The 24800-nt window shown below is 37.0% G+C and overlaps 1 protein-coding gene across 1 annotated transcript in view; it reads left to right on the top strand.

The window, feature by feature from the left end:
* The window catches only part of FERMT2 (FERM domain containing kindlin 2), a 69931-nt gene that overhangs the window by 14059 nt on the left and 31072 nt on the right, over positions 1–24800 (top strand). The window contains exon 3 of the mRNA XM_082617415.1: positions 7602–7835. Coding sequence (XP_082473541.1) covers positions 7602–7835 — 234 coding nt within the window. The remainder of the gene's footprint in view (positions 1–7601; positions 7836–24800) is intronic.

The following is a 24800-nucleotide window of genomic DNA, read 5'->3' as shown; positions in this document are numbered from 1 at the left end:
AAGCATAAATGGAGTTATAGAAGAAACAGCTCACCATGGGAATGTGGGTGCTGTTGCCATTTGAGAGACTCTAGATATACAGCCAGAGGAATTTAGTGAAGGCAAACTTATTGACATAAATGAGATAAGTGGTATGACAAAAAAGACAAAGATGTCTCAGAGGAAGTGACACCAGCAAAAAATTGCATATTAAAGGAACTTGCGGAGATATAGCATGGCATTGAAAGTATGCAGGATAAAATGTTGGAAATTGCTCCAAACCTAGAAAGGAGTGTGATAATTTGCCAGGGCATAGACAAGTAGTATTTAAACTATTCTTGGGGACTTCCCTGGTGGTCCAGTGGGTAAGACTCCACGCTCCCAATGCAGGGGGCCCGGGTTCGGTCTCTGGTCGGGGAACTAGATCCCACATGCCTGCCTCAACTAAGAGTCCACATGCTGCAACTAAGAAGTCTGCATGCTGCAACTAGAGATCCCTCATGCAGCAAGACCTGGTGCAGCGAAAATAAATAAATAAATGAATAAAACTACTCTTGGTAAGTTTTTACAAAGAAGTGTAACACTTCTCAGTATTTCTAATGTTTTAAATTACAGTACAGTAAATAACCAGTTTTATTATTTTTTCATTTGCCTGTATACACTTAAGAGTTTACACGTTGCCTGCATATTACAAATATTTATTGGTTTAATTCTATGTGCCAGGCCCTGGGCTCTGCCTTTTTAAAAATTTATTTATCATTTATTTTCGGCTATTTTGGGTCTTCATTGCTGCACGCGGGCTTTCTCTAGTTGCGGCGAACAGGGGCTACTCTTCCTTGCGGTGCACGTGTTTCTCATTGTGGTGGCTTCTCTTGTTGTGGAGCACGGGCTCTCGGCACACGTGGGCTTCAGTAGTTGTGGCATGAGGGCTCAGTAGTTGTGGCTTGCGAGCTCTAGAGTGCAGGCTCAATAGTTGTGACGCATGGGCTTAGTTGCCCTGCGGCATGTGGGATCTTCCTGGACCAGGGATCGAACCCGTGTCTCCTGCATTGGCAGGTGGATTCTTAACCGCTGCACCACCAGGAAAGTCCCTGGGCTCTGCCTTTGAGGTACAAGATACATAAGATCAAAGACCCTTAATCGAGTGGAAGAAGGTAGTTACATAAAATCAATTATAATGAAGTGTGGTATATTATTCAGAGTGCTAAGATGTACGTAACTGCTTTAACAGGAAGGCTTGGAGATGGTAATATTTGGTTTTTGTGCAGGATTTTGTCAGCTTGATGAGGGGGGAAGAGAAAGGTATCCAATCAAGGACGCACAAAACATCAAGTTGTTTCACAAACTGGGCCAGAGCATGAGCTGTACCTGGGGATAGCCAAGCAGTGTGGGGCACAGATAGTTAAGGGTTGTGTAACCTGCTAAGAGGTGATAAAACACTTCAGCAACAGAAGGACCTGTAAAGTTACGTAGAGAAGTAAAATGATCAAATTTGCATTTTAAAAGATAACTCAGATAGTTTTGTAAAAAATGGGATTATAGTAGTTCAGACAAGAGATGCTGAGGGCTTAAGCTAAAGCAGTGTAATAAAAAGAAAGGAAGGGACAAATTTAACAGCTGTTTGAGAGGTAAATTCCATAGTACTTGGATAGAAAGAAGAGCTGAGGAAGAAACTAGACCTTGGAGAGAGATATTCAATTTTAAAGATTTAAAGATTAGGTTAATATAATTACTATTTGTATGATCTTGGTGTAGTCTCCCTTAATTTGTTGAATGGACGGGGTGAGTGGGGGACAGTTACTGAATTATGGAATATTTACATGCTTCATTGCTAGTGTTTCCTTTTTTCATTTTATTGATTAACAAACAAAAGTATATGTCAGCTGAGTTAGCTCTGGGACTTTTTTTAAAGCAGTCTGTTTCTGCTTTTCATAGCTGTGGAAAATCAGGAATATACTTCTTTCTAGTATACTAATAATCCTATTATAGTAACATTGATTCAGTCATAGATAACGTTGTAGTAATGTAGTATAGAATACACTGCTGAGAATCTGTTGGGGATTATTCCTCTAGAATGAAGCGTAGTCTGGAAGGGAGGGTTACTCTTCTAGAATAAGATTAAAAATAATTGAGGAATTTACTTCTGGTCTCTGTAGAACAGTCTTAAAGAAGAGAGGAATGACTTGGAAATTATTTCAATTATTTTTAGATGATAGAGTATTCATTTTATATAATTCTAGTTTCTAATGTAAAATCAAAAGTGGTTAATTACATTATTTTTCTAAATTGCGTCTTTGCAGTTGATACCTGTTTGTGTTTTTCACTTATTTTGAACTCAGTTTAATTTTGCATAGTACTATACGCATTCTTCAAATAGTAAAATAGCTACTAACCATAACCTTTTTGAGTTTTATGGTCTGTAGCTGCCATTGTTAAATCAGTTAAAGACATGCATAATATAAATATTCCTTCACACTTGGTGTTTCGAGAGTGAACCAATGAGTGACTTTGTAGTGTTGGCCGGTTCTAGGAAGGACCTCCTGAAACCAACCCTCACTTGAATCAGTTTCCATGGTGTAGTCCTTAATTATCTGGTGTAATCCTTATCTTTCTTAGGATATATCTTGAATTGATTAGCTTCTTGGTGTATGGTGGGGACTGGAGTCCATTATATATAAATAAATTGACATTCCAAAGTATGGATAGTATTGGAACAGAGAAATGGAGTGGTTTGAGTGACTATTTCCCCGTAGTTCTTTGAGACCCTAATGAACTAGCAGTCTTATAGGAAATAGGTATTTAGGAGTGAGGAAGAGGATAGGTTGGACATCTGTAGGGAGGTAAAGAAATGATTAAATAAAGTGGAAATACCAGGTCTCTGTGTGCCTGGGAGACAGAGTTTGTTTACCTTGGGCAGAGCTGAGTGAACATAAATTTAGTCTGTGAGCCCATTTTTTCATGCTGACTCTTCAGTTGAGATATCAGTTAGATACCTGTTAGAACTGGATTCTGATCTTTGTGCCACTGTCTGCGGCGTCCCTCACTTGGACTGTAAGTGACTCTTTGATGGGAATTCTTACGTAACTAATTATATATTCCCATGGCCTAGTTTAGTGTCTGGCATATGGTAGGTCCTTGGAAAATGTTTATTGATTCATTTATTGGTTGTGTACCTGAAGAGCAACACTTCATCCATTTTGCCTGTTTCCTTTTTTGAAGGTCTGAGTGATTGAAAACAAGAACAAGAGGGCACATCCTAAAAACAAGGGAGCAGTATCCTCAGCTGCCTCACCTCTGAAATTAAAAGGAGTTTGGGAGGAGAGAGACCTAAAAGAGTGAGAGTGAGGAGTTCTTAAGAACAAAAGATTATGTGATCGAAAAGCAAAATTAATATATAATGTCCTTTACATTTCAATAAACATTAGGGATAACATTATAGAGATAATTTTTTAAACTTACTTAAGCATTAATTTTACTTGTAGACCTTGTCTTTACACATTATTGGCAATAACATTTCATTAGAAACATCAGAATAGTTGTATGTTTCAGGAATTAGAGAGGAAAGCAGAAGGTAAAGCTCTTCTGTTTTTAGGAGCTTTAGTAGAGGAAAGAAACCTTGGCCTAAGACAACAAATTGTAGCTGGGAATGAGGAAGGAGGCCAGTTAATTCCTGGAGTTTATGGAAGGATGAGGAGGGAGTAGCCAAGTGCCCTACTTTAGCCGGAAGCCCTTGTCTCCCTCACAGCCTACCAGCAATATTGTCTTTCTTCCTCTCCATCCAACCCACAGTCTGCAGGTGCCACTTAGCAGTTTTCCTTACATCTCTAGTTGAACATCAACCATATATTCTGCAAAAGCCTTATATCAGTTTAGTGTAATATTGCTAGTAGTATACTTCGGGCTATTTTAGATTTGAGTAACAGTCTGGAACCTATTTATAATGTTTCTTTGTGGCAAATCTAAATTCTAAGACTTAAAAGAACTTTTGGAACATAATCATTTCATATAGGAGGGATTGTCTTGAGCGAAAGAAGAGGAAAAATTCACTCCCCTGCTTAAAATCAATTTCTAGACCCACACCCAGAGTGGTTTGGGCTGAGTCCAGGCATTACTCTATTTGAAAAGTTGCTCAGATAATTCTAATGCCAAACAAGCTGAAAAACACTGCTCTAGTGGCTTCTCTCACACACATAATAAAAGCTAAACAACTTTATGATATACAAGGCTTCTGCTGAGCTCTCTGATGCTTCACCTCCTCAATTCTAGTCATATTGACCTTGGAAAGATGCTGGAACTTTGTTCTTCTCATCACTGTATCTCTAGCCTAGAATAGTGCCTTCTGGCACATAGTAAATGTTCAGTAGATATTTGTGGAATTAATGAATATTTTATAGATGCTGTTTGTTCTTCTTCTGTAGTAGTGATTATCTTATAATTAATGCTGTTTAGGTTGCTGGTATTTTGAGTCTTCAAGAATGCTACCAAAAATTACACAATTTGAACATATGTTACAGGCTCCCATAGTCCAACCATTCCATCTTCTAACACTGACTACTTCTTTTGCTGTCAGAATGCCTGCTTTTCTCTGTTTTTGTCTCTTGGCATGTCCCCTATCGACACTTAAGATCTTTTCTGGTGTCCTGTTTCTGCTTTTATTTGGGGTAATTTTTCTTTCCTATATTGTTACTTATCTCCTATTTTCTGTGGGTAAAAAAGACTGATTTTACCAGTGTTGCCAGTCAGTAAAAGATTTTCTCTCTTTCTGTGGGTAAACAAACTATTCATAGGTTTCTAGTACACAATCTTTGGATTATATGTCCTTCTTGTCAATGTTTATTCTTATTGGATGCAGGGGTGCTGTTCCTTTGGTGTAAAAAACCAAGGTTGAATTGATGGGGAGGGTTAAATTTTTAAAGAGGAAGATCACGGGAAGTACCTGTTTCTGAGGTCAGCGTTTGAAGCCTAATTGATGCAAAGTTGAGATTTTATTGCATCCGGGCCTACAAAGTCTTTCTGTAAAAGTCCATGTAGTAAATATTTCAGCCTTGGTGAGTTAACTGCTTGAGTGTAGGGTGGCCAGCCCGTGCGTGGCAGCTGGGGAAATGCTGGGAATTTAATGGCCCTAGGAGCAACCCTCAACCAAGGAATTGGATAGATGCCCCAGCTTTCTCTTTCCTTAGGGGGATAATTCTAAGTCATAGTCTATGTAATTCCCCGGAGGGTATCTCACAGGACTGAACTCCAGTTATCCACAGAAGTTAATGAATCCTTCATAGACTTTTCTCCCTCTGTTTCGCTTTTCCTAATCCCCTCAGGTATGCTTCCTGGGGTTCCCCCCGCCCCGACCCCAAATAAGCTACTTGTGCCAAAGTTCTTATTTCAGGATTGTCTTTTGATTTAAGTCAAAGGGAACCCAAATGACTTAAGTCAGTATTTACAAAACTACTATTATTATTAGCGGTGTACAGCCTTTCCCTCTCTTCTCCCCCCACTGGGAATATATGTTGTAGCTTCCTTAATGGTTGATATTGGCAGCAGAAGTGAATGGATTGAGACATGGGGAAGAAAGTACAATCAATTAATTCAGTTCAGCTCAGCCTTGCTCTGCTTGGTTACTATCATTCTTTACAAATCATCTTTTTCTGCCTTGGGTTCTTTATTCCTGAAGAAAAAAGTAAACCATCTGTAACGTGTGTGACATTTACCTCATAGTATATGAAAAGGTCCCAACCTTGGTTGTGTTCTTGTGAGCTAGATCAGATTTGCTGTTTCTAAAATTTAGTTGGTAAATTCTGTGCTGGATGGGACTTCCCTGGTGGTCCAGTGGTTAAGACTCCATGCTCCCAAGGCAGGGGGCCTGGGTTCGATACCTGGTCAGGGAGCTGGATCCCACATGCCACAACTAAGACCCGGCACAGCCAAATAAATAAATAAATATTAAAAAAAAATTCTGTGCTGGAAAATAATTTAAGATGCAGGGTACTATATACATTGTGTCACAACTAAGTAAGTAGTAGTAAAATATGTGTTTCTGCAGCCAAACTTCAAGTAACATAATTGACTGGGCTTTCCCAAAACAAATATTGAAATTTCAAAATGGCAGTATAATCACAAGTAATTACAGTTCTCCCATTAAAGTACTTACTAATTAAAATATTTTTTTAAATGTCTGGGGGAATTGAAAGTCTTTTTCCCACCTGTGATGTGTTTCTTCCATAATGAGGAGAAGTTAATTATATCAAGTAAATTTCGCCATTATATTTCGAAAGTGTTTCTAGGCTCATAATCAGTGTGGTGGTTTGATTTTTTACTCTGAAGCTTTCTGGTAGACAGGTGCTAAAAAACCATTTCAGGTTAGTGTATACTTTTAAATTTATCTTCTTAAAATTGACCAATTCTTTTTAAAACTGTATTAAAATGAACATGATAATCATGATAATATTTCTCATTTTTTTTCTTCCCCTGCAAAGCTTTGTTTGGCTAATACTGTTGTTTTTTTTTTTAAATATCCTCTCCCCCCTTTTTTTTTTTTTTTTTGCGGTATGCGGGCCTCTCACTGTTGTGGCCTCTCCCGTTGCGGAGCACAGGCTCCGGATGCGCAGGCCCAGCGGCCATGGCTCACGGGCCCAGCCGCTCCGCGGCATATGGGATCCTCCCAGACCAGGGCACGAACCCGTATCCCCTGCATCGGCAGGCGGACTCTCAACCACTGCGCCACCAGGGAGGCCCTCCCCCTTTTTTGGTTCTTAGTTTATCATATAATTGATCCAAAAAGTCTTTACTTTTATTGTTACTTTAAGAACTAGCTAAAGTTGGCTTTTATTTGCAAGTTTATTGTTATGATCTGCTGTATCTGGGGGTAGCCAAATCTTGTGTAAATTATACTCTTTATTTGTTATAAATTTATTTTCATTTAATTTAATTGCATGAGGATGTTAAAGAGTATAACAGATACTAATGTTTTCTCTTGTACCGAAATATATTGGGGAAAAAATGTTGGACAGTGTGACTTATAAGTTACTTTTCTTGGAATGTATTTGGGTGTGTGGTTGGGAGTGTAGTTTTTTTGTTTTTGTTTTCTCTTAATAAGTTATTAAGTGTTACTCGTGGATGTTTTCTTTTCCAGTCTCTTTACCTAGGATATTGGGTTTTTGTTCACTTTGGTTCCATCTTACTTTTCACCACTCATTAACCTCAGCATGCCTCTGCAGCCTCATATACCTCACACCTATTTTATCATCAGAATATTGTCCATTCCTCGAGGCTGGGCTCAGAATCCACCAACTCCACCTCATCATGAATCCTTCTGATTCTAGTCCCCAGGCTTCTCTTTGTTCTCGGAATGCCTACAGAGAGTACTTACTCTCTTCGTCATTTGTGTGTCCCCCTTAAGCATTACTAGTTACCCTGTGTATTCTGCCTCAGCTCCCTTCTATACTAGCTTTCAAGGGCAGAATGTTTTCTCAGCTATTTAGTATTTCTTTTGTACCTATCACAAAACAGGCACTTAGTATTTAATTAGTTGATCATATTAAATACCCAGTTATTTAGTTTTCTGCTTATGATTTCTCTCAAGGTGATCTTGATGATTTTTAGAAGTGTTTTGTTTGTTTGTTTAACAGATGTAAAAAAAGATTGGTCTGACCATGCTCTGTGGTGGGAAAAGAAGAGAACTTGGCTCCTCAAGACACATTGGACCTTGGACAAGTATGGTGTTCAGGCAGATGCTAAGCTTCAGTTCACCCCCCAGCACAAGCTGCTCCGTCTGCAACTTCCCAACATGAAGTATGTGAAGGTGAAAGTGAATTTCTCTGACAGAGTCTTCAAAGCTGTTTCTGACATCTGTAAGACTTTTAGTAAGTATTAGATAAATTCATGAAATTATGAGTTGCATGATATGTATGTGACTGATGACTGACATTGAGTTTATCTCAAGGAGTAGGGATTGGGGTGAGCTATCTGTGTTTGTGTATTTGTGAAATTATTACTTTATTCTTTAAAGTTTTTATATTACTTTAAGGTAAAGAAATGTTGAGTTATGGTAGAACAGGAGGTGTCTAGTATTTCCTTATTAGAAATATATATTATTTAATGCCTCATTCTGATGACTTTATTTTTATGGGAAGGAGAAGGGAACAGGCAATTATTTTCAGAGTAATGTAGCTTTTGTAGTATTTCCGTTAACGTAAGTCAGTATTCGATTTTAGTGATTCAGGCAGATTGTGTTCCTTCATTGAAGGCCTGACACAGCTCCTAAGGAAATGACCATGAGTGTTGTCGTCCTTAACCAGTCTACAATTTGAAAACTCTTGTAGCAGTTCTGTTTATGTTTTCTGAAATGAGATGTAGATTACTTTTGGCTGACCCAGTTCTGTCATATGACAGGAAATACTCAACCATCAGAGAAAATGTGAACCATTGTCATTATCATTAGTACATAACTCCATTGTACCATAGATTCGGGGGAGATACAGGACGTTACTGTTTCGTTCTAATGACTCAAATTATAAGGTTTTTTTTTAATGTTTAATGGAATTTCTAAGACAAAAATTAAAATACAGAAAAATACAAATAATTATGTAACATTTACCTAAATCCTATTATCTAGAATTAATAGCTGATATTTTATCATTTTGCTAAACTATTTTTTAAGTCAAAATAATATAGGTAAAGTTCTTGATTCATATTCTCCTCTAATCTCTTCACAAAGCAACTACTGCATAAGGTTAATATGTATCTTCCAGTACTTTTGAAAATACGTAAACATACATACATGTATCCACATCTGTGAGTGTATATATCCAAAAACAAAACTTTCCTGCAGTTGCTGTGCAGGTATCTTCTTAATGCCGTTTTGCACGAGTGTGGAGGAATTTCTCTTTTGTGTTTGTGTGGAAGTAGAAAGTAGAATTGCTGTGTTTTAAGTGTACACATAATTCATTTCAGATACCGTCAAATTGCTCTCCCAAGTGGTTATACCAGTTTACATTCCAACCGTCAATGTGTGAAAACCCATTGCCTCAAGTTGTCACTAACACTTGAATGTTGTCAATTTTTAGTGTTTGCTTCTCTGAGTGAAAAAATACAGTATTTCGTTTTAGTTTATAAAGATAACTTTTTTTTTATGTCTTTACTGGCCATTTCAGTTTCTTTTTTGAATTGCCTGTTTATATCATTTATCAGTTTTTTTAATAAACTTTTTTTACAGCAGTTTTAGGTTCACAGCAAAATTAAGCAGAAAGTACAGAGTGTTCCCATTTACCCTCATTCCCACACATACAACCTCCCCACTATCAAGACCCCACACCAGACTGGGACATTTGTTGTAATGATAAACCTTCATTGATACATCATTATCATCCAGACTCCATGGTTTACATTAGCATTTACTCTTGGTGTTGTACAGTCTACGGCTTTGGACAAATGTATAATGACATATCCATCATTGTAATATCATACAGAATAGTTTCACTGCCCTGAAAATCTGTACTCTGCCTTTTCATCCCTCCCCTAACAACCCCTGGCAATGGTTAATCTGTTTACTCTCTCCATAGTTTTGCCTTTTACGGAATGTCATACAATTGGAATCATACAATATGTAGCTTTTCAGATTGGTGTCTTTTGCTTAGTAATGTACATTTAAGTTTCCTTCATGTCTTTTCGTAGCCTGGTAACTCATTTTTTTAAGCGCTGAATAATATCCCATTGTCTGGATGTGCCACAGTTTATTTTCCACACCTACTGACAGATATCTTAGTTATTTCCAAGTTTTGCAATTATAAATAAAGCTGCTGTAAACATTCATGTACAGGTTTTTTTTTTTTGTGAACATGTGTTTTTTACTCCTTTGGGTAAATACTAAGGAGTATGATTGTTGGATCATATGGTAAGAATATGCTCAGTTTTGTAGGAAACCGCTAAATTGTCTTCCAAAGTAGCTATACCATTTTGCATTCACATTCAGCAGTGAATGAGAATTCCTGTTGCTCTTGAATTCTCACCAGCATTTGGTGTTGTCAGTGTTCTGGATTGTGGCCATTCTTATAGATGTATAGTGGTATATCATTGTTTTAATTCTGCATTTCCGTGATGACATGTGATGTGGAACATCTTTTCATACGCTCACTTGCCATCTGTACATCTTCTTTGGTGAGGTATCTGTTAAAGTCTGTGGCCTATTTTTCAGGCAAGTTTTTTGTTTTTTGTTGAGTTTTAATAGTTCTTTGTATATTTTGGGTAACAGTCCTTTATCAGATATGTCTTGCAAATGTTTTATCCCAGTCAGTGGCTTATCTTTTCATTATCTTTGGCAGTTTCTTTCACAGAGCAGAAATTTTTAATTTTTATAAAGTCTGGCTTATCAGTTATTTCTTTCATGGATCATGCCTTTGTTATCATATCTAAAAAGTCATCACCAAACCCAGGGTCATTAGATTTTTTTTTATGTCATCTTTTAAGGCTTTCACAGTTTACATTTAGGTCTGTGATCCATTTTGGGTTCATTTTTGTGAAGGGTGTGTGGTCTGGGTCTAGATTCATTTTTTTTTTGCATGTGGATGTCCAGTTGTTATAGCACTGTTTATTGAAAAATTATCTTTTCTCCATTGTGTTGCCTTTGCTGCTTTGTCAAAGACCAGTTGACTATATTTATGTAGGTCTCTTGCTGGGCTCTATATTCTTTTCCATTGATCTGTTTGCTGTTCTTTTGCCAATACCACCTTGTCTTGATTACTGTAGCTTTTTACAGTAAGAATTGAAGTCAGGTAGCATCAATCCTCCAAATTTGCTCTTCTTCAATATTGTGTTGGGTATCCTGGGTCTTTTGTCTTTCCATATAAACTTTAGAATTAGTTTGTCAGTATCCATAAAATAACTTGCTGAGATTTTGTTTGGGATTGCATTGAATCTATAGATCAAGATGAGAAGAACTGACATCTTGACAGATCAAGTCTTCCTAACCATGAACATGGAATGTCTCTCCCCTTATTTCTTACTTTAATTTCTTTCATCACAGTTTTGTAGTTCTCCTTATATAGATCCTGTGCATATTGTCATATTTATATCTAAATATTTTATTTTTTGGTGCTAATGTAAATAGTATTAGGTTTTACATTTCAAATTCCACATGCTCACTGCTGGAAAGCAATTTACTTTTTTTTTTTTGCAATTTACTTCTGTATATTAACCTTGTGTCCTTTACCTTGCTATAAGTGTTTGTTTCTGGAGTTTTTGTCAGTTCTTTTAGATTTTCTGTAGAGATGATCATGTTATCTGTGAACAAAGACAGATTTCTTCCTTCCCAATCTGTACACTTTTTATTTCCTTTTCTTGTCTTATTGCATAAGCTAGGGCTTCCAGTACAATATTGAAAAGCAGTGATAAGAGAGGACATCCTTGCCTTGTTCCTGATTTTAGTGGGAAAGCTTCTAGTTTCTCATCATTACGTATGCTGTTAGATGAAGGGTTTTTGTAGATACTCTTTCAAGTATCTCTATCAAGTTGAGGAAGTGTTCCCCAACCACGGATTGAACTCGGACCGCAGCAGTGAAAGCGCTGAATCCTAACCACTAGACCACCAGGGAGATCATACAAGCCACACAGCACAGCCAAAAAAAAAAAGTTGAGGAAGTGTTCCCCTCTATTTTAGTTTACTGTGTTTTATCATGAATAAGTGTTGGATTTTGTCATGCTTTTTTCTTTTTAACATCTATTGATATGGTCATGTGATTTTTCCTCTTCAGCCTTGTGATGTGATGGGTTATATTGATTTTTGGATGTTGAACCAGCCTTGCATACTTGGCATAAATCCCACTTGGTCATGGTGTATAATTCTATTTATACATTGTTGGATTTGATTTGCTAATAGTTTATTAAAGATTTTTGCATTTATGTTCATTAGAGATATTGGTCTGTAGTTTTCTTTTCTTGCAGTGTCTTTGTTTGATTTTAGTATTAGAGTAATGCTGGCTTCATAGAATGAATTAGGAAGTATTTCCTCTGCTTCTATCTTCTGAAAGAGATTATAGAGAATTAGTATAATTTCTTCCTCAGATGTCAAGAAAAAAGCTCCTTGACGTGGGTTTTGGCAATGACTTTTTGGATATAACACCTAAAGTACAAGCAAAAATAAACAAGTAGAATTACATCAAACAAAAAAATTTTCTGCATGGCCAAAGAAATGACCAACAAAATGAAAAACAACCTGTGGAATGGGAAAAATTATCTGCAATCCATATATCTGATGAGTTAATACCCAAAATATATAAAGAGCTCATATAGCTTAATAGCAAAAATCCCCCAAATAATCCACTTTTAAAAATAGGCAAAGGGCCTGAATGGACCTTTTTCCAAACAAGTTATACACATGGTCAACAGGCATATGGAAATGTGCTCAACATCACTAAATCATTAGGGAAATACAAATTGAAACCACAATGAGATATATCTCACACTTGTTAGAATGGTTATCAAAAAGACAAGTGATAAATGCTGGCAAGGATGTAGAGAAAAGGGAACCCTTGTGCACTGTTGGTGGGATTGTAAATTGATGTAGCCACTATGGAAAACTGTATGGAGGTTCCTCAAAAAACTAAAAGTAGAACTACCATATGATGCAGCAGTTCTACTTCTGGGAATATATCCAAAGGAAAGCACTGTGTCGGAGAGATAGCTGCACCCCCATGTTTATAGCAGCATTATTTATAATAGCCAAGACATGGAAACAACCTAAGGGGAGGAATTGGATTAAGGTAGTCAAAAGGTACAAACCCCCAGTTACAAGATAAGTAAGTACTGGGGATGTGGTATATAGCACAATGACTAGAGTTAACACTACTCTATGGTTTATTTGGAAGTTGTTAAGAGAGTAGATCATAAGAGTTCTTACCATAAGGAAAATAAACTTTTTTTCGGTATCTGTATGAGATAATGGATGTTAACTAAACTTACTGTGGTAATATTATGTAAATCAAGTCATTATGCTGTGCACCTTAAACTTACACAGTGTTGTATGTCAGTTATACCTCAGTAAAACTAGAAAAAATGTTTGGTAGAATTCACCAGTGAACCTGTCTGGCCCTAGTGCTTTCTGTTTTGGAAGGTTATTAATTATTGATTCAATTTCTTTAATAGGTATAGACTTATTCAGATTGTCTATTGTGTGAGTTTTGGCAGACTGCTTTTCTAAGTTTTCTATTTGGTAAAAATTATCTTGATTTTTTTATAACATAACTCTTAAGAAGATGCTTCTGTGTAATGATTAAGTGAGGATTTTAGTTACATTTTCCTTTCCTTTTTGAAAGAAACACTGCTGGCAAAGCATGCTAAGTTCTTTTATGTAAGGTGGGTTCTGACATGCAGGCTTTACAAATGACGAGCCTTTTTAAGAGTAAATGGAAAGTTCATTTGTATCATTTTTTTAGATTCCACATATAAATGATATCATATGATATTTATCTTTCTCTGTCTACTTCATTTCCTATGATAATCTCTAGGTCCATCTGTTACTGCTAATGGCATTATTTCATTCTTTTTTTATGGCTGAGTAATATTCCATTACATGCACACATGTACACTCACACACCTCACATCTTCTTTATCCATTCATCTGTCAATGGACATTTAGGTTGCTTCCATTAGGTTGTTTATCTTTTTCCAGTGGTTTAGATGTAGGAATAGAAATTCACTATTTTTATTACATTTCAAAACAAAATTGAATATGTTGAAGCCATAGGACTTCATAGACATTGCCTTTTAAAGGAAACTTCATCCAGGACAGTTAATTTAAATACTTCAGAGAGGAAATGCTAGGAAGTTGGAAAAAAGAGATCAGAGAATTCAGTGATTATGGGAAAACAGGTTTCTAAGTGTAATATTGCTTTATAGTGATAATATCAAATTGGCATGCAACACAGTTGATAGACCATTTACTTTTAATGTGATTATCAGTGTCGTTGAGTTTAAATCTATCACCTTGGTATTTGTTTTTTATATGGTATTTATTTTAAGGTTTCTATGTGCTCTTTTTTTTTTCTTTTCCCTCTTTTCTTTCTTTTTTTTTTTTTTTTGCGGTACGTGGGCCTCTCACCGTTGTGGCCTCTCCTGCCGCGGAGCACAGGCTCCGGACACGCAGGCTCAGCGGCCATGGCTCACAGGCCCAGCCGCTCCGCGGCATGTGGGATCTTCCCGGACCGGGGCACGAACCCGTGTCCCCTGCATCGGCAGGCGAACTCTCAACCACTGCGCAACCAGGGAAGCCCCAAAGTCATGTTTTTTAGTGTTTATGATCCTTGGCACTTTCTATCATATACCAGAATAATTTATAACTCTACAAATGAGAGTCAGTGTTTCTGAAACTTATATGATAGTGAAATTTTCAGAATACTTTGGAAAACTCTGTGCTAGATCCTCTCTTTTACATAAAGGGAGGGTATTCTACATTAAAAATAGTTCATATGTTAAATTCCATAGTTGTGAAAACCTCCCTTTAAAGCAATTTGCTTTTTCCTTTAGGGCGGATTTTATATCTGTATTTTTAAAAGTTAATTAATTAAAAAAAGTAGCATTGGCTTTTTTTCTGTCAAATTTTTCAGTCAAATTACTTGAAATCAGTTGGATCCTTTTGACACTTGCTTTTAAGCTCTGTTAGGGCAGGTCCAGAGCCACCATTAGTCCAGGGCTAATTTCCTTCTGGGGATTCTTCTCAATATCCTGTGTATTAGGAAGACTTTCCCCTCACAACTGCACAGATCAGTATTCACCCAGATCCCAGCGGATAACTATAGAGCTCCAGATCTCTCTGTGGAGCTCTCTTCTCTCTGGTACTCTGACCCACAAATTTTAGCCATCTTGGCCTCCCTGGATTCAGATCTCTGAGAGATCTCAGATCTCAACTCAGCAAGACCTGACTCTGTTTGCCCCCTCCCCACCCCGAACTACTAGGCAGTGAGCTGGTACAGTCAAAGAGCTCATTCTGGTTTTTTTCTCTTCTCTCCTGTGCTCCTTGTTGTCTAATACCTGAAAAAGTTTCTTTTCCTTTCTTATTGTTTAACTAAAGCAGGACGGTAAATCAAATTCTTGTTACTCCGTCTTAGCTGAGACCATTCTTGACTCATCCTTGATTTTCTTCTAGCCATGTACCTCTTTTAGGAAGCCATCATTTGCTCATTGAAGCATTATTTATAATAACAAAACCATTTCTTTCACAGAAGTTTCAAATTGAACATGTTCAAAACTGAGCTCATGGTATTGCTTTCCAAATCTCTGTGTTCCGCCCTTCCCACTCTGCCCCTCAGAAGTCCCCATAGCAGTAAAAGCACCATCCCAGATATACGTCAGAAACTTGGGAGTGATCCTTAGCACCACTCTCTTCCTTATACACATTTCATCCATCACCCAGAAGTGTTAATTTTGCCTCCAAGATATATCTTGAATCTTTCCACATCTTTCCATCTCTACCATCCTTACTGTTCTCATAGGCCACACCACCACCATGTCTCTTCTGGACTGTTCCAGCAGCCTCCTAAGTGGTCTACTTTATCCATCCTTGTTCCTTCCAATTCATTCTTTACAAAATAAGCAGAAAGATTTTGAAATTATTTTTTTAATCAAAGCCATAGATAACAGAGTTAAAGCTAAAAAAGCATATAACATAAAATGACTTTTCTGTCCTGTATCGCCCCAACCCCAAGCACATTCCCTACCACTTTCTACTTTTTTACTGTTTCTTTTAGCGCCGCAATTTAAATAATGTGCTTATGCTGTTATTTCTTGATTTATCCATTTTAGATATCTGTTCACTTCTTTTTTCTCAACTTTTTCTTTCTCACTTTATTATAACTATTATAATTTTTTATTAAATCAGTATCATTGTTTGCATTATTTTAACAAGGCAAATATTTTTACTTGCTGAACCAAAGTGTATACTTTTACCTTTTCTATCTTATATGCCTTTTTGTTTATCATTTACTTAGTTTTGAAACTGCTCTGTTGTTGATTCTTCTACATTCTAGATTCTCTATAATTTTCATGATCAAATACATTATCTGATAATAATCTCCTCCCTCCCTCCTTTTTTTTTTCTTCCTAAACACACTGTGAAGTCCCTCCATCCTCCTGCTCCAATCTGGAGTAGATGGCTTCTAGGTCAAGTGGTACAGTCATAGCCCCAGAACTTCCCTCCACCATTGTCCAGGGAAAGTGTCTTCTCTCTCATACTTGATCCTTGCATTTTCCTCAGTGTTGATTTGCTCTTTTATTTTGATGGACTATATCCTCCATCATCAAAGGTGGATGGGATGTAAATTTTTGAGATGTTATATTTGAAAATGTCTTTATTTTGTCCTTTGATAGGAATTGTTGGGTTGAAAATTAATTTCCCTCAGAATTGGGAATTCATTGTTCAGTTGTTTTAGCTTCCAGTATTGCTATTTATAGTCCTGATAGTGTTCTTAATTTTTATTTTCATCCTTTCTTTGTAGACTGCTTTTTCTCTCTGGAACGTTTTAGGATTTTTTTCCCTGCCATTTTGAAATTTCATAGTAATGTGCCCTAATTCCTCCCCTGTGTTTTTTTTTTCTTCTTTTTGTTGCTAGTAATTAGTCCAATATTGTTCTTGGATTGATCCTCTTACCTGACTTTATATTTTGTCTGTTGCTTTTTTATTGTGGCTTTCACATTTTATTTTTCAGTGTTTTATGTTTCTATCTGGATCTTTGTTACCCAGGTATTCATGAATATGTTTAAGAGTTGTAGACTTTATATAAGTTAAACCTTATCAAAATCGTTCTTTTTAAAAATGGAAAGGACCCTTCTTCCCCCTTGTTAATATCCAAAAGCCCCTTATTATCTCTGTTTTTTTTTTTAATTTTAAAAAAAAATTTTTTTATTTTTATTTTTTTTATTTTTGGCCGCGTTGGGTCTTTGTTGCTGCGTGTGCAGGCTTTAGTTGCGGCGAGCGGGGGCTCCTGTTCATTGCAGTATGTGGGCTTCTCACTGTGGTGGCTTCTCTTGTTGCGGAGCACGGGCTCTAGAGCACAGGCTCTGTAGTTGTGGCTCAAAGGCTTAGTTGCTTCGCGGCATGTGGAATCTTCCCGGACCAGGGCTCAAACCCGTGTCCCCTGTATTGGCAGGTGGGTACTTAATCACTGCACCACTAGGGAAGTCCCTCTGGTTATTTTTTAACATCCTATTCATCTCTCACAGATGCCATTGTCTTACCTTTCTGAGATTTGTAATTAAGAGGTTTATGTTTTATTTTATTCTGTTCTTCGCATTATTTCTGTTTCCGTAAGTTGTTCTTTTTCATTTCATTTGCTCTCTTTCACATTGGAAGGTCTGTGAGTTTTCCATTGCTGCCATACACTTAGCAGCCTAAAACACACATTTATTATCTCACAGTTTCTGTGTGAAAAGTCTGGGCACAGCATGGCTCAGCTGGATCCTCTGCTTAGAATTTTATAAGGCCAAAATTAAGGTGTCTGGCAGGGCTCTGTTCCTTCCTGAAGGCCCTGAGAAAGAATTCTGCATGGTAGAATTGGGTTCCCTGTGGCTGTAGGACTGACGTTCCCCTTGGCTTGTCTGCTAGCTTCCACAGGCCTTCCGAATTCCTTGACTTGTGGTCTCTTCGTTTGTCAAAGCCAGCAACAGCAAGTCCAGCTCTTCTTAACTCCTCAAATCTATATGACCCCTCCTCTGCTTCCCTCTTCTGCCTTTCTCTTCTGTTAGGCAGGCTTCCTGTGATTGCATTGCACCCACTGAGAGAATTCAGGATAATCTCCCTAAAATCAGTTGATCAGTAACCTAAATTCCATTTGCAAAGTCTCTTCACAGCAGTCCCTAAATTAGCGTATGATTGTATAACCAGGGACAGGAATTTTAAGGAGATATCTCTAGAATTCTGCCTACCACAGAGTCCTTTCTGTAATGTCTGTCAGTCATTGATTGTCCATTCTAATTGTCCATTCATACATATACCTAATAGGAAACTCTAGTTGAGCGGGGTTTAGCTTGTCACTCTTTTGCAGGGTATTTAGACATTAAGCACACTTTTTCAAATGTCAGTATCTAAAAGATCTTTTCCCTAGGGCTTTTCAGATTTTCCTGTAAGGAATTCTAAAGGGTGCGTATCTAAGGGTAGGTGTAATCCGATGTGGGGCAGGATTCATTTTTCTTGTCTCTCTGTTTTCAGTACATGATCATGCTTGATGTTTGGCACAGTGAGTCGGTGTGTTTCCCATTGGTACTTCCGGCCAACACCTTGATTCTCTATTAGTCCACTTTGCTAAGTCATTTGCTTCTTTCCCACCTGGCTTTTGTCTCAGCATTCTTCTGATGTTGCTTATCTGATGTTTTTCCCCTATTATTTTTGTCCTTTTAGGTTCATGTTTTATTTCTTTACATTTTGGCATGATTTTTGGAAAGGAGTGAAAGTAAATGCACAAACTCAACATACATGTTTAACTGGAAACGCTCCAGAAATTTTTATTTTTAAACTAAAATGATTATTATTTTACCTGAGAACCCTTCTCTGCTCCTTAGTTTCCCACTTCCTCAGCCCCATAGTTTTGGAGATATATATATGTACTATATATAATTACATAAGATATATATATGTACTATATATAATTACATAATTATATAGATAATTTATGTAGTCTGTCTCCCACTAGATTTGTATTCTACTTGATAACAGTATATTGATTTTGAACGTTACATTTTATTGCTCTGTAGTTTATCCTTTTGTTATAAATAGACCATGGATCATTGCTTTGTGTAGTGGTTCATAACGCTAGTATATCTTTATTAGTGAACTGTAATTTAGCATAAAAGAAAGATAGCATTGTATTTTGGTGTGCCCATTTTAAAGGTTTTATAACTCATAGTCCTCTAGGTGTATTTTATTTTAGTATAAACCTTGTTTAATTACTTATGCTCCTCACCAAGTCCAGTCTTATACATGTGATTCAGATTCCTAAAGTCACTAGTTTAACTTCTTCTTGATGTAAGACACAGTAAATAATAAGTCCTAAATTCCTATATCAATGAAATAGTATTTTATATGGATTTACTTCACTGTTTCTGTTATTGTTGTAATGAAATGAAAACCACTTATTCACAGACTTCACGTGTAGCCAGTGGCTGCGTTGCTCCAATTAGAGAAATAAGATGTCGTTCTTCTCCCTCCTCCCCTTTCCCTAAGCTACTAGCTCTCAAGGAAAAGTTGGAATCAAAATTACCGATAGTGCTTTCTTTAAAATAGAGATGTAATTGACATATAACATTATATTAGTTTCAGGTGTACAAAATAATGATTCAGTATTTGTATATATTGTGACATGATCACCACAGTAAGTTTAGTTAACATCCATCACTAGAACTTTCATAAAACAAGCTGTTGGAACCCCTGAGTCACTAAGAGTATTATCTGGGGGTGTGGCCTAAGCATATATTTTTAATATAATTGTTTTTACATCACAGGCAATTCTCATGGGCACATACAAGTCAGGAGTTGCTTTATCTGCCTATGACTGACCAAAAAGCTAGTTAACAGTACTGATTTTTCTAATAATAGTTGGCTTGTGAGCTGACAGGAAATGACCTAGGAACAAAAATCTCAAAGGATGAATCATGTAGTGCAGTGTTTCTCAAGCAGAAAGGACATACCAGAAACATTTAGGAGGCTTTTTCCAATTATACATGCTTGCTTTCCCCTCTCCCGCTAAACTTGTTAATGGTAAATTGTGATAGAAGCGTGTCATCTCTCTCAGGCGTGATTAGTTTTATGTCCCTATATACTTTTTAGATTTTTCAACCTGTACCAGTTTATGATTTACTTTGGGGAAATGAATGGGTGGAGAGAGAGATTACCGCCCTGCCCACACTTAATACCGAAGCAGAGGGGACAAGTGATTATTCAGAAGCTAGGAATTTTCTAAAGCCTTTATTTTCTCCCAACATGGCAGTGATAGCAAAGCTGAGGGTACACTGAGAATTGAAAGTACAGCCCGTAAATCATTAGGTCTCTTATTAGCATGTTGAATCTTGTTTCTTTTAAAAGTAGTCTAGGAAATGATGATTCACTTCTGCTAATTAGATAAATATGGCTCAAAAGACATACTTGAAATATCTTCTGAGTTTCTGAATCTACATAATCATAGCGATTAGCGCTACTGATTCAAACCCCAAAAGTTACTTTTGAGGGTAAATGGGTTAACTTTGTTACCGACTTGTGCCCTTGGACTCTTTAATCAATAGAAATCAATAAAAGGCCAGACAAGGGATTCAGCAAGGCTTTACTGAGACTTGTGCTGCAGCACAAGAGAGCAGAAACAAGCAACAGTTTCCCTTGCTGGCTCTCTGAGGAGGGCGGTCTGGTCCCTTAAATAGGGTGAGGGTGGGGGCAGGTTGGTGGGCTGGGCTGGAGCGGTGGCTTAGATGGTCTGCCCACCCCTTGGTGCTGTGTAGGGATCATGCTCAGTACCCTAGTTTTGCTTCCCAACACCTCCAGAATGGCAGTTGGTTTGTGGCCTTTTTGTATCTTATTGTTCATAATTGCCCTAACTGCACATGCACGCAGCTATTTTTAGTCCCTTATAGTTTCTGTGTATTCTGTTGCTTCAGGAGACATTTGTCCAGGTGCAAGCACTCTGGTAAAGGGTCCCAGGTCCCAACCTATCTCAACTTGAATATACAAGACTGAAGAAAATCTTTGATTTTTAATTTTGTAACTTTATTTATTTATTCATGCATGCATGCAGTGCTGAGTCTTAGTTGGCAGCATGAGGAATCTTTAGTTGCGACATGCAGACTTCTTAGTTGCGGCATGCATGCAGGATCTAGTTCCTGGATCAGGGATCGAACCCGGGCCCCCTGCATTGGGAGCGGGGAGTCTTACCCACTGGACCACCAGGGAAGTCCCAAAATTTTGTAACTTTAGCTGAAGAATATTTTTAACTTGAAAAAGACATGCCGGGAAGCTTTTAAGAAAATGACAGAATTTAAGAACTTATTTTTAACGTGATTTCTGCTGTTTAGTACCTAAGATGTACTTGGCCCAAATTTATTAATTTATTAATAAGTAAGGAGCAGTTACGTTCACCTACTCTCTGGTAAAATATTTGTTCAGGACAGTTTTACTGCTGATTCCATTTTCATGTTTCAGAATAATATTCCCCCCCCAAAATAGCATGTAAAATACAGAACAAGGGACTTGCCTGGTGGTCCAGTGAGTAAGACTCTGTGGTCCCAATGCACAGGGCCTGGGTTTGATCCCTGGTCGGGGAACTAGATCCCACAGGCATGCTGCAACTAAGAGTCCACATGCTGCAACTAAAGATCCCTCATGCTGAAACGAAGATCCCATGTGCCACAACTAAGACCCAGTGCAGCCTAAATAAATAAATCAATATTAAAAAAAATAAGACTTAACTTATTAAAAAATATATACAGAACAAAACAAAAACCTAATGTGTACTGGAGTGTTCCTAATAGTAAAAATCAAATAACCAACAGAGAAACAAAAAATCCATATAGTTATTAAAAGATTTATTTGAATTTCTTTTTTGTTTAACATGGTATAAGATATATATTAAATTAAATTAAGAAGAAAGTTCAGTGTGGTTTGCAGTGATTGCTACCATGTTAATCTTTATATGCAATTTAACTTTGATTTGAAGAAATCTAACAGAAAAATGAGTGAAGGAAGGAAATAATATAAATGGCTAAAAACCTATGAGGAAGTGTACAACATCAGTATTAATCAAAGAAATGTAAATTGAAACAAGGAGATAAACATACCGTTTTAAAAATAAAGCTTTAAAAAAATAACACAGGTGCCCATCTTCCTCTATTTTTGCCTTAAAATTATTATAACCTTTGATCCAGTAATTCTGTTCCAATGAATTTCTAAAGAAATAAAATGTGGAAAAACATGTATATAGATAGATGTTTGTAGAACCATTATTTATAATGGGCACAGTATTAGAAGAATTGTTAAATTATGTTATATTAATATAATTTTATACATCTATTAAAATGATCACTGATTCACATAGTCATAGTCCATTTTCCAAGAACAGATTTTAAATGTCTTATACTTTTTCATAATTTCCAAATTTATACCATAATTGTATACTTTTTAAAATTAGGAAAAAACCATTAATACTTAATACTTACAAAGTACTTGTCAGGCCCTGTGCAAGAAACTTTACCCATATTAATCACTGAATTTTCACAAAAACCTCCTGCGGTAGTATTAGTAGTATTAGTCTCATTTTACAGCTGAGGAAACTTGGATGCTGGCAGGCTAATAAGTCGCTTGCCCAAGTCATACAGCTCATAAATAGTGGAGCTGAGATCCAGGTAGTTTGGCCGTGTGCTTCTGCCTCAAATTGTGCCTCATCAGCTCTGCAGCAGTTCCCCTACTGATAAAAAGCTTCCTGAACTTGTAACGCTGGATTGAATCCAGTGAATACTGTGGGTTCCTGAAGGTACAAACTAGCCCCTGTCAAATTCTGATCCAGTGACTTAGCAGTCTGCATCATCACAAGTTATGCAGCGACTTGGATTTTGTTGTCTGTGACGTGTGGGGTAGTGCCACCAAACACCGTGAGATACGATCTAGTGCTTCTTTTTTTTCCTGCTTTTTTCTTTTATTGTTTTTCTTTGCTCTCCCTCTCCTTACCCTCTTTATTTTTTAATTAACTTTATTTTGGTATAATTGATGTACAATAAACTGCACCCATTTAAAGTGGACAGTTGGATGAGTTTTGACAGATGCTTACATCTCTGAAACTACCACAATCAGGATATAGAACATTTCCATTAGCTCTCAGACTCTAGCCTAACAGTCATTGCTCTGCTCTGTCACTCTGGATTTGTTATCATTTTCTGGAATATTGAGTGGAATCATGCAGTGTATACCCTTTTCTAATTGGCTTCTTCCACTTAGATAATGATCTTGAGATACATTCAGGTTATTGCATGTATTAATAGTTTGTTTCTTTTTACTGATGAGTTGTGTTACATTGTAAGAGTAGTATTCCACTGATATGAAAGGAGCACATTTTGTTTATCCAGCGGGGTTATTTCCAGTTTTGGCTTTTGTGAGTAAAGCTTACAAATATGCTTTTCATTGTCTTAAGTAAATAACTAGGAGTGGAGTGTCTGAGTTGTATATGTTTAACTTTATGAGGAACTGCCAAAGTGTTTTCAAAAATTATCATTTCACATTCCCAACAGCTGGTTATGAGAGTTCCAGTTCTTCCACATCCTTACCAACACTGGGTATTATCAGTTTTATTAATGTTGGCCACTCTGATGGGTGTATATGTGTGTTGTGGTTTTAATTTGCACTTCCCTGACCAGTAATGTTGAGCATCTTTGCATATGCTTCTTGGTTATTCTTATGTATTCTTTGGTGAAGTGCTTGTCCAAATCTTTAGCCCACTGGTCTGCTTATTATTGAGTTGTATGGGTTCTATATGTATTTTGGATACAACTCCTTTGTCAGATATGCATAATATATTTTGTGAAAATTTTGTCCCAATATACAGCTTGCCTTTTGTTTTCTTAACAGTCTTTCAAGAAGCAGGGTGGTGGTGGGTGGCGGTGGTGTTGTTTTCTTGTAGTAAAGGCCAGTTTTTTTATGGGGGGTGTGGGTGTCTAAGAAATCTTTGTCTACTTAAATTTTCTTTTAGGTCTATGATACATTTAGAATTAATTTTTGCATATTGTGTTAGGAGAGGGCTAATGTTCTTTTAGAAAAATACATGAATCTCTTGTTTCCTTTTTCCCTTGAATTGCCATGACGCCTTTGTCCAAAATAATTGACCACCTGTATCTGGGTTTGTTTCTGGGTCCTCTCCTATTCCATTCATTTATACGCCTTATCATTTAGCCAGTAATTGCACTGTTTTAATTGCTGTAGTTTTATGATGTCTTAAAATCAGGTGGTATAAGTCTTCCAACTTTATTTTAAATTGCTTTGACTCATAAAATTTATAAGGAAATGAGAACAATTCTACAATCAACTTGTTCAAAAGAGTAAGCTGGAATTTTGATTAGAATTCCATTGAATCTTTAGCTCAGTTTGGGGGGAACTGACTTCTTAACCATTCTTGCAATTTATAAACATGGTATATAATATATAATATGTAATGTGATATTTATACTTATTTGGGTCATTTTAATTCTTTTTGTTCCTTTCCTGTAACCATTTTGCTTCTCATCAGGTTCTTCACATGAAAATGAATAGAATAAACACAAAAACTTGTAGCCATTCGATATCAAGGTAGAAAAGTTTGAGTCGACTAAAATTTTGAGATTTGTTAATGATGGGAAAATATTTTCTTTACATTTACTTCACATATCTTGTGTTAACTTACGGCATGCAGAATGAATGAGGGCTACCATATAATATAAACCTTAATTTCTTACAGTTTGGGATTTAAAAATATATAAATAAGAGTTCTAATATTTTCTTTCTGTACCCTAGTAGATTATTATCTTTCCACTTTGAGGTAACTACATTTATTGGATAGTTATGAATTTAGAGTGCTTTGGTATATTGTTTTTAAAAGTGTCATACTCCACTCTTTTTTTTTTTTTTTTTTTTTTTTTTTGCGATATGCAGGCCTCTCACTGTTGCGGCCTCTCCCGTTGCGGAGCATAGGCTCCGGACGTGCAGGCTCAGCGGCCATGGCTCACGGGCCCAGCCGCTCCGCGGCATGTGGGATCCTCCCGGACCGGGGCACGAACCCGTGTCCCCTGCATTGGCAGGCGGACTCTCACCCACTGCGCCACCAGGGAAGCCCTCATACTCC

Source organism: Mesoplodon mirus (assembly GCF_964341445.2).
Source record: "Mesoplodon mirus genome assembly, chromosome: 4".
NCBI lineage: Eukaryota > Metazoa > Chordata > Mammalia > Artiodactyla > Ziphiidae > Mesoplodon > Mesoplodon mirus.
The sequence above is the reverse complement of the archived record's forward strand: the minus strand, read 5'-3'. Positions and strand labels throughout refer to the sequence as shown.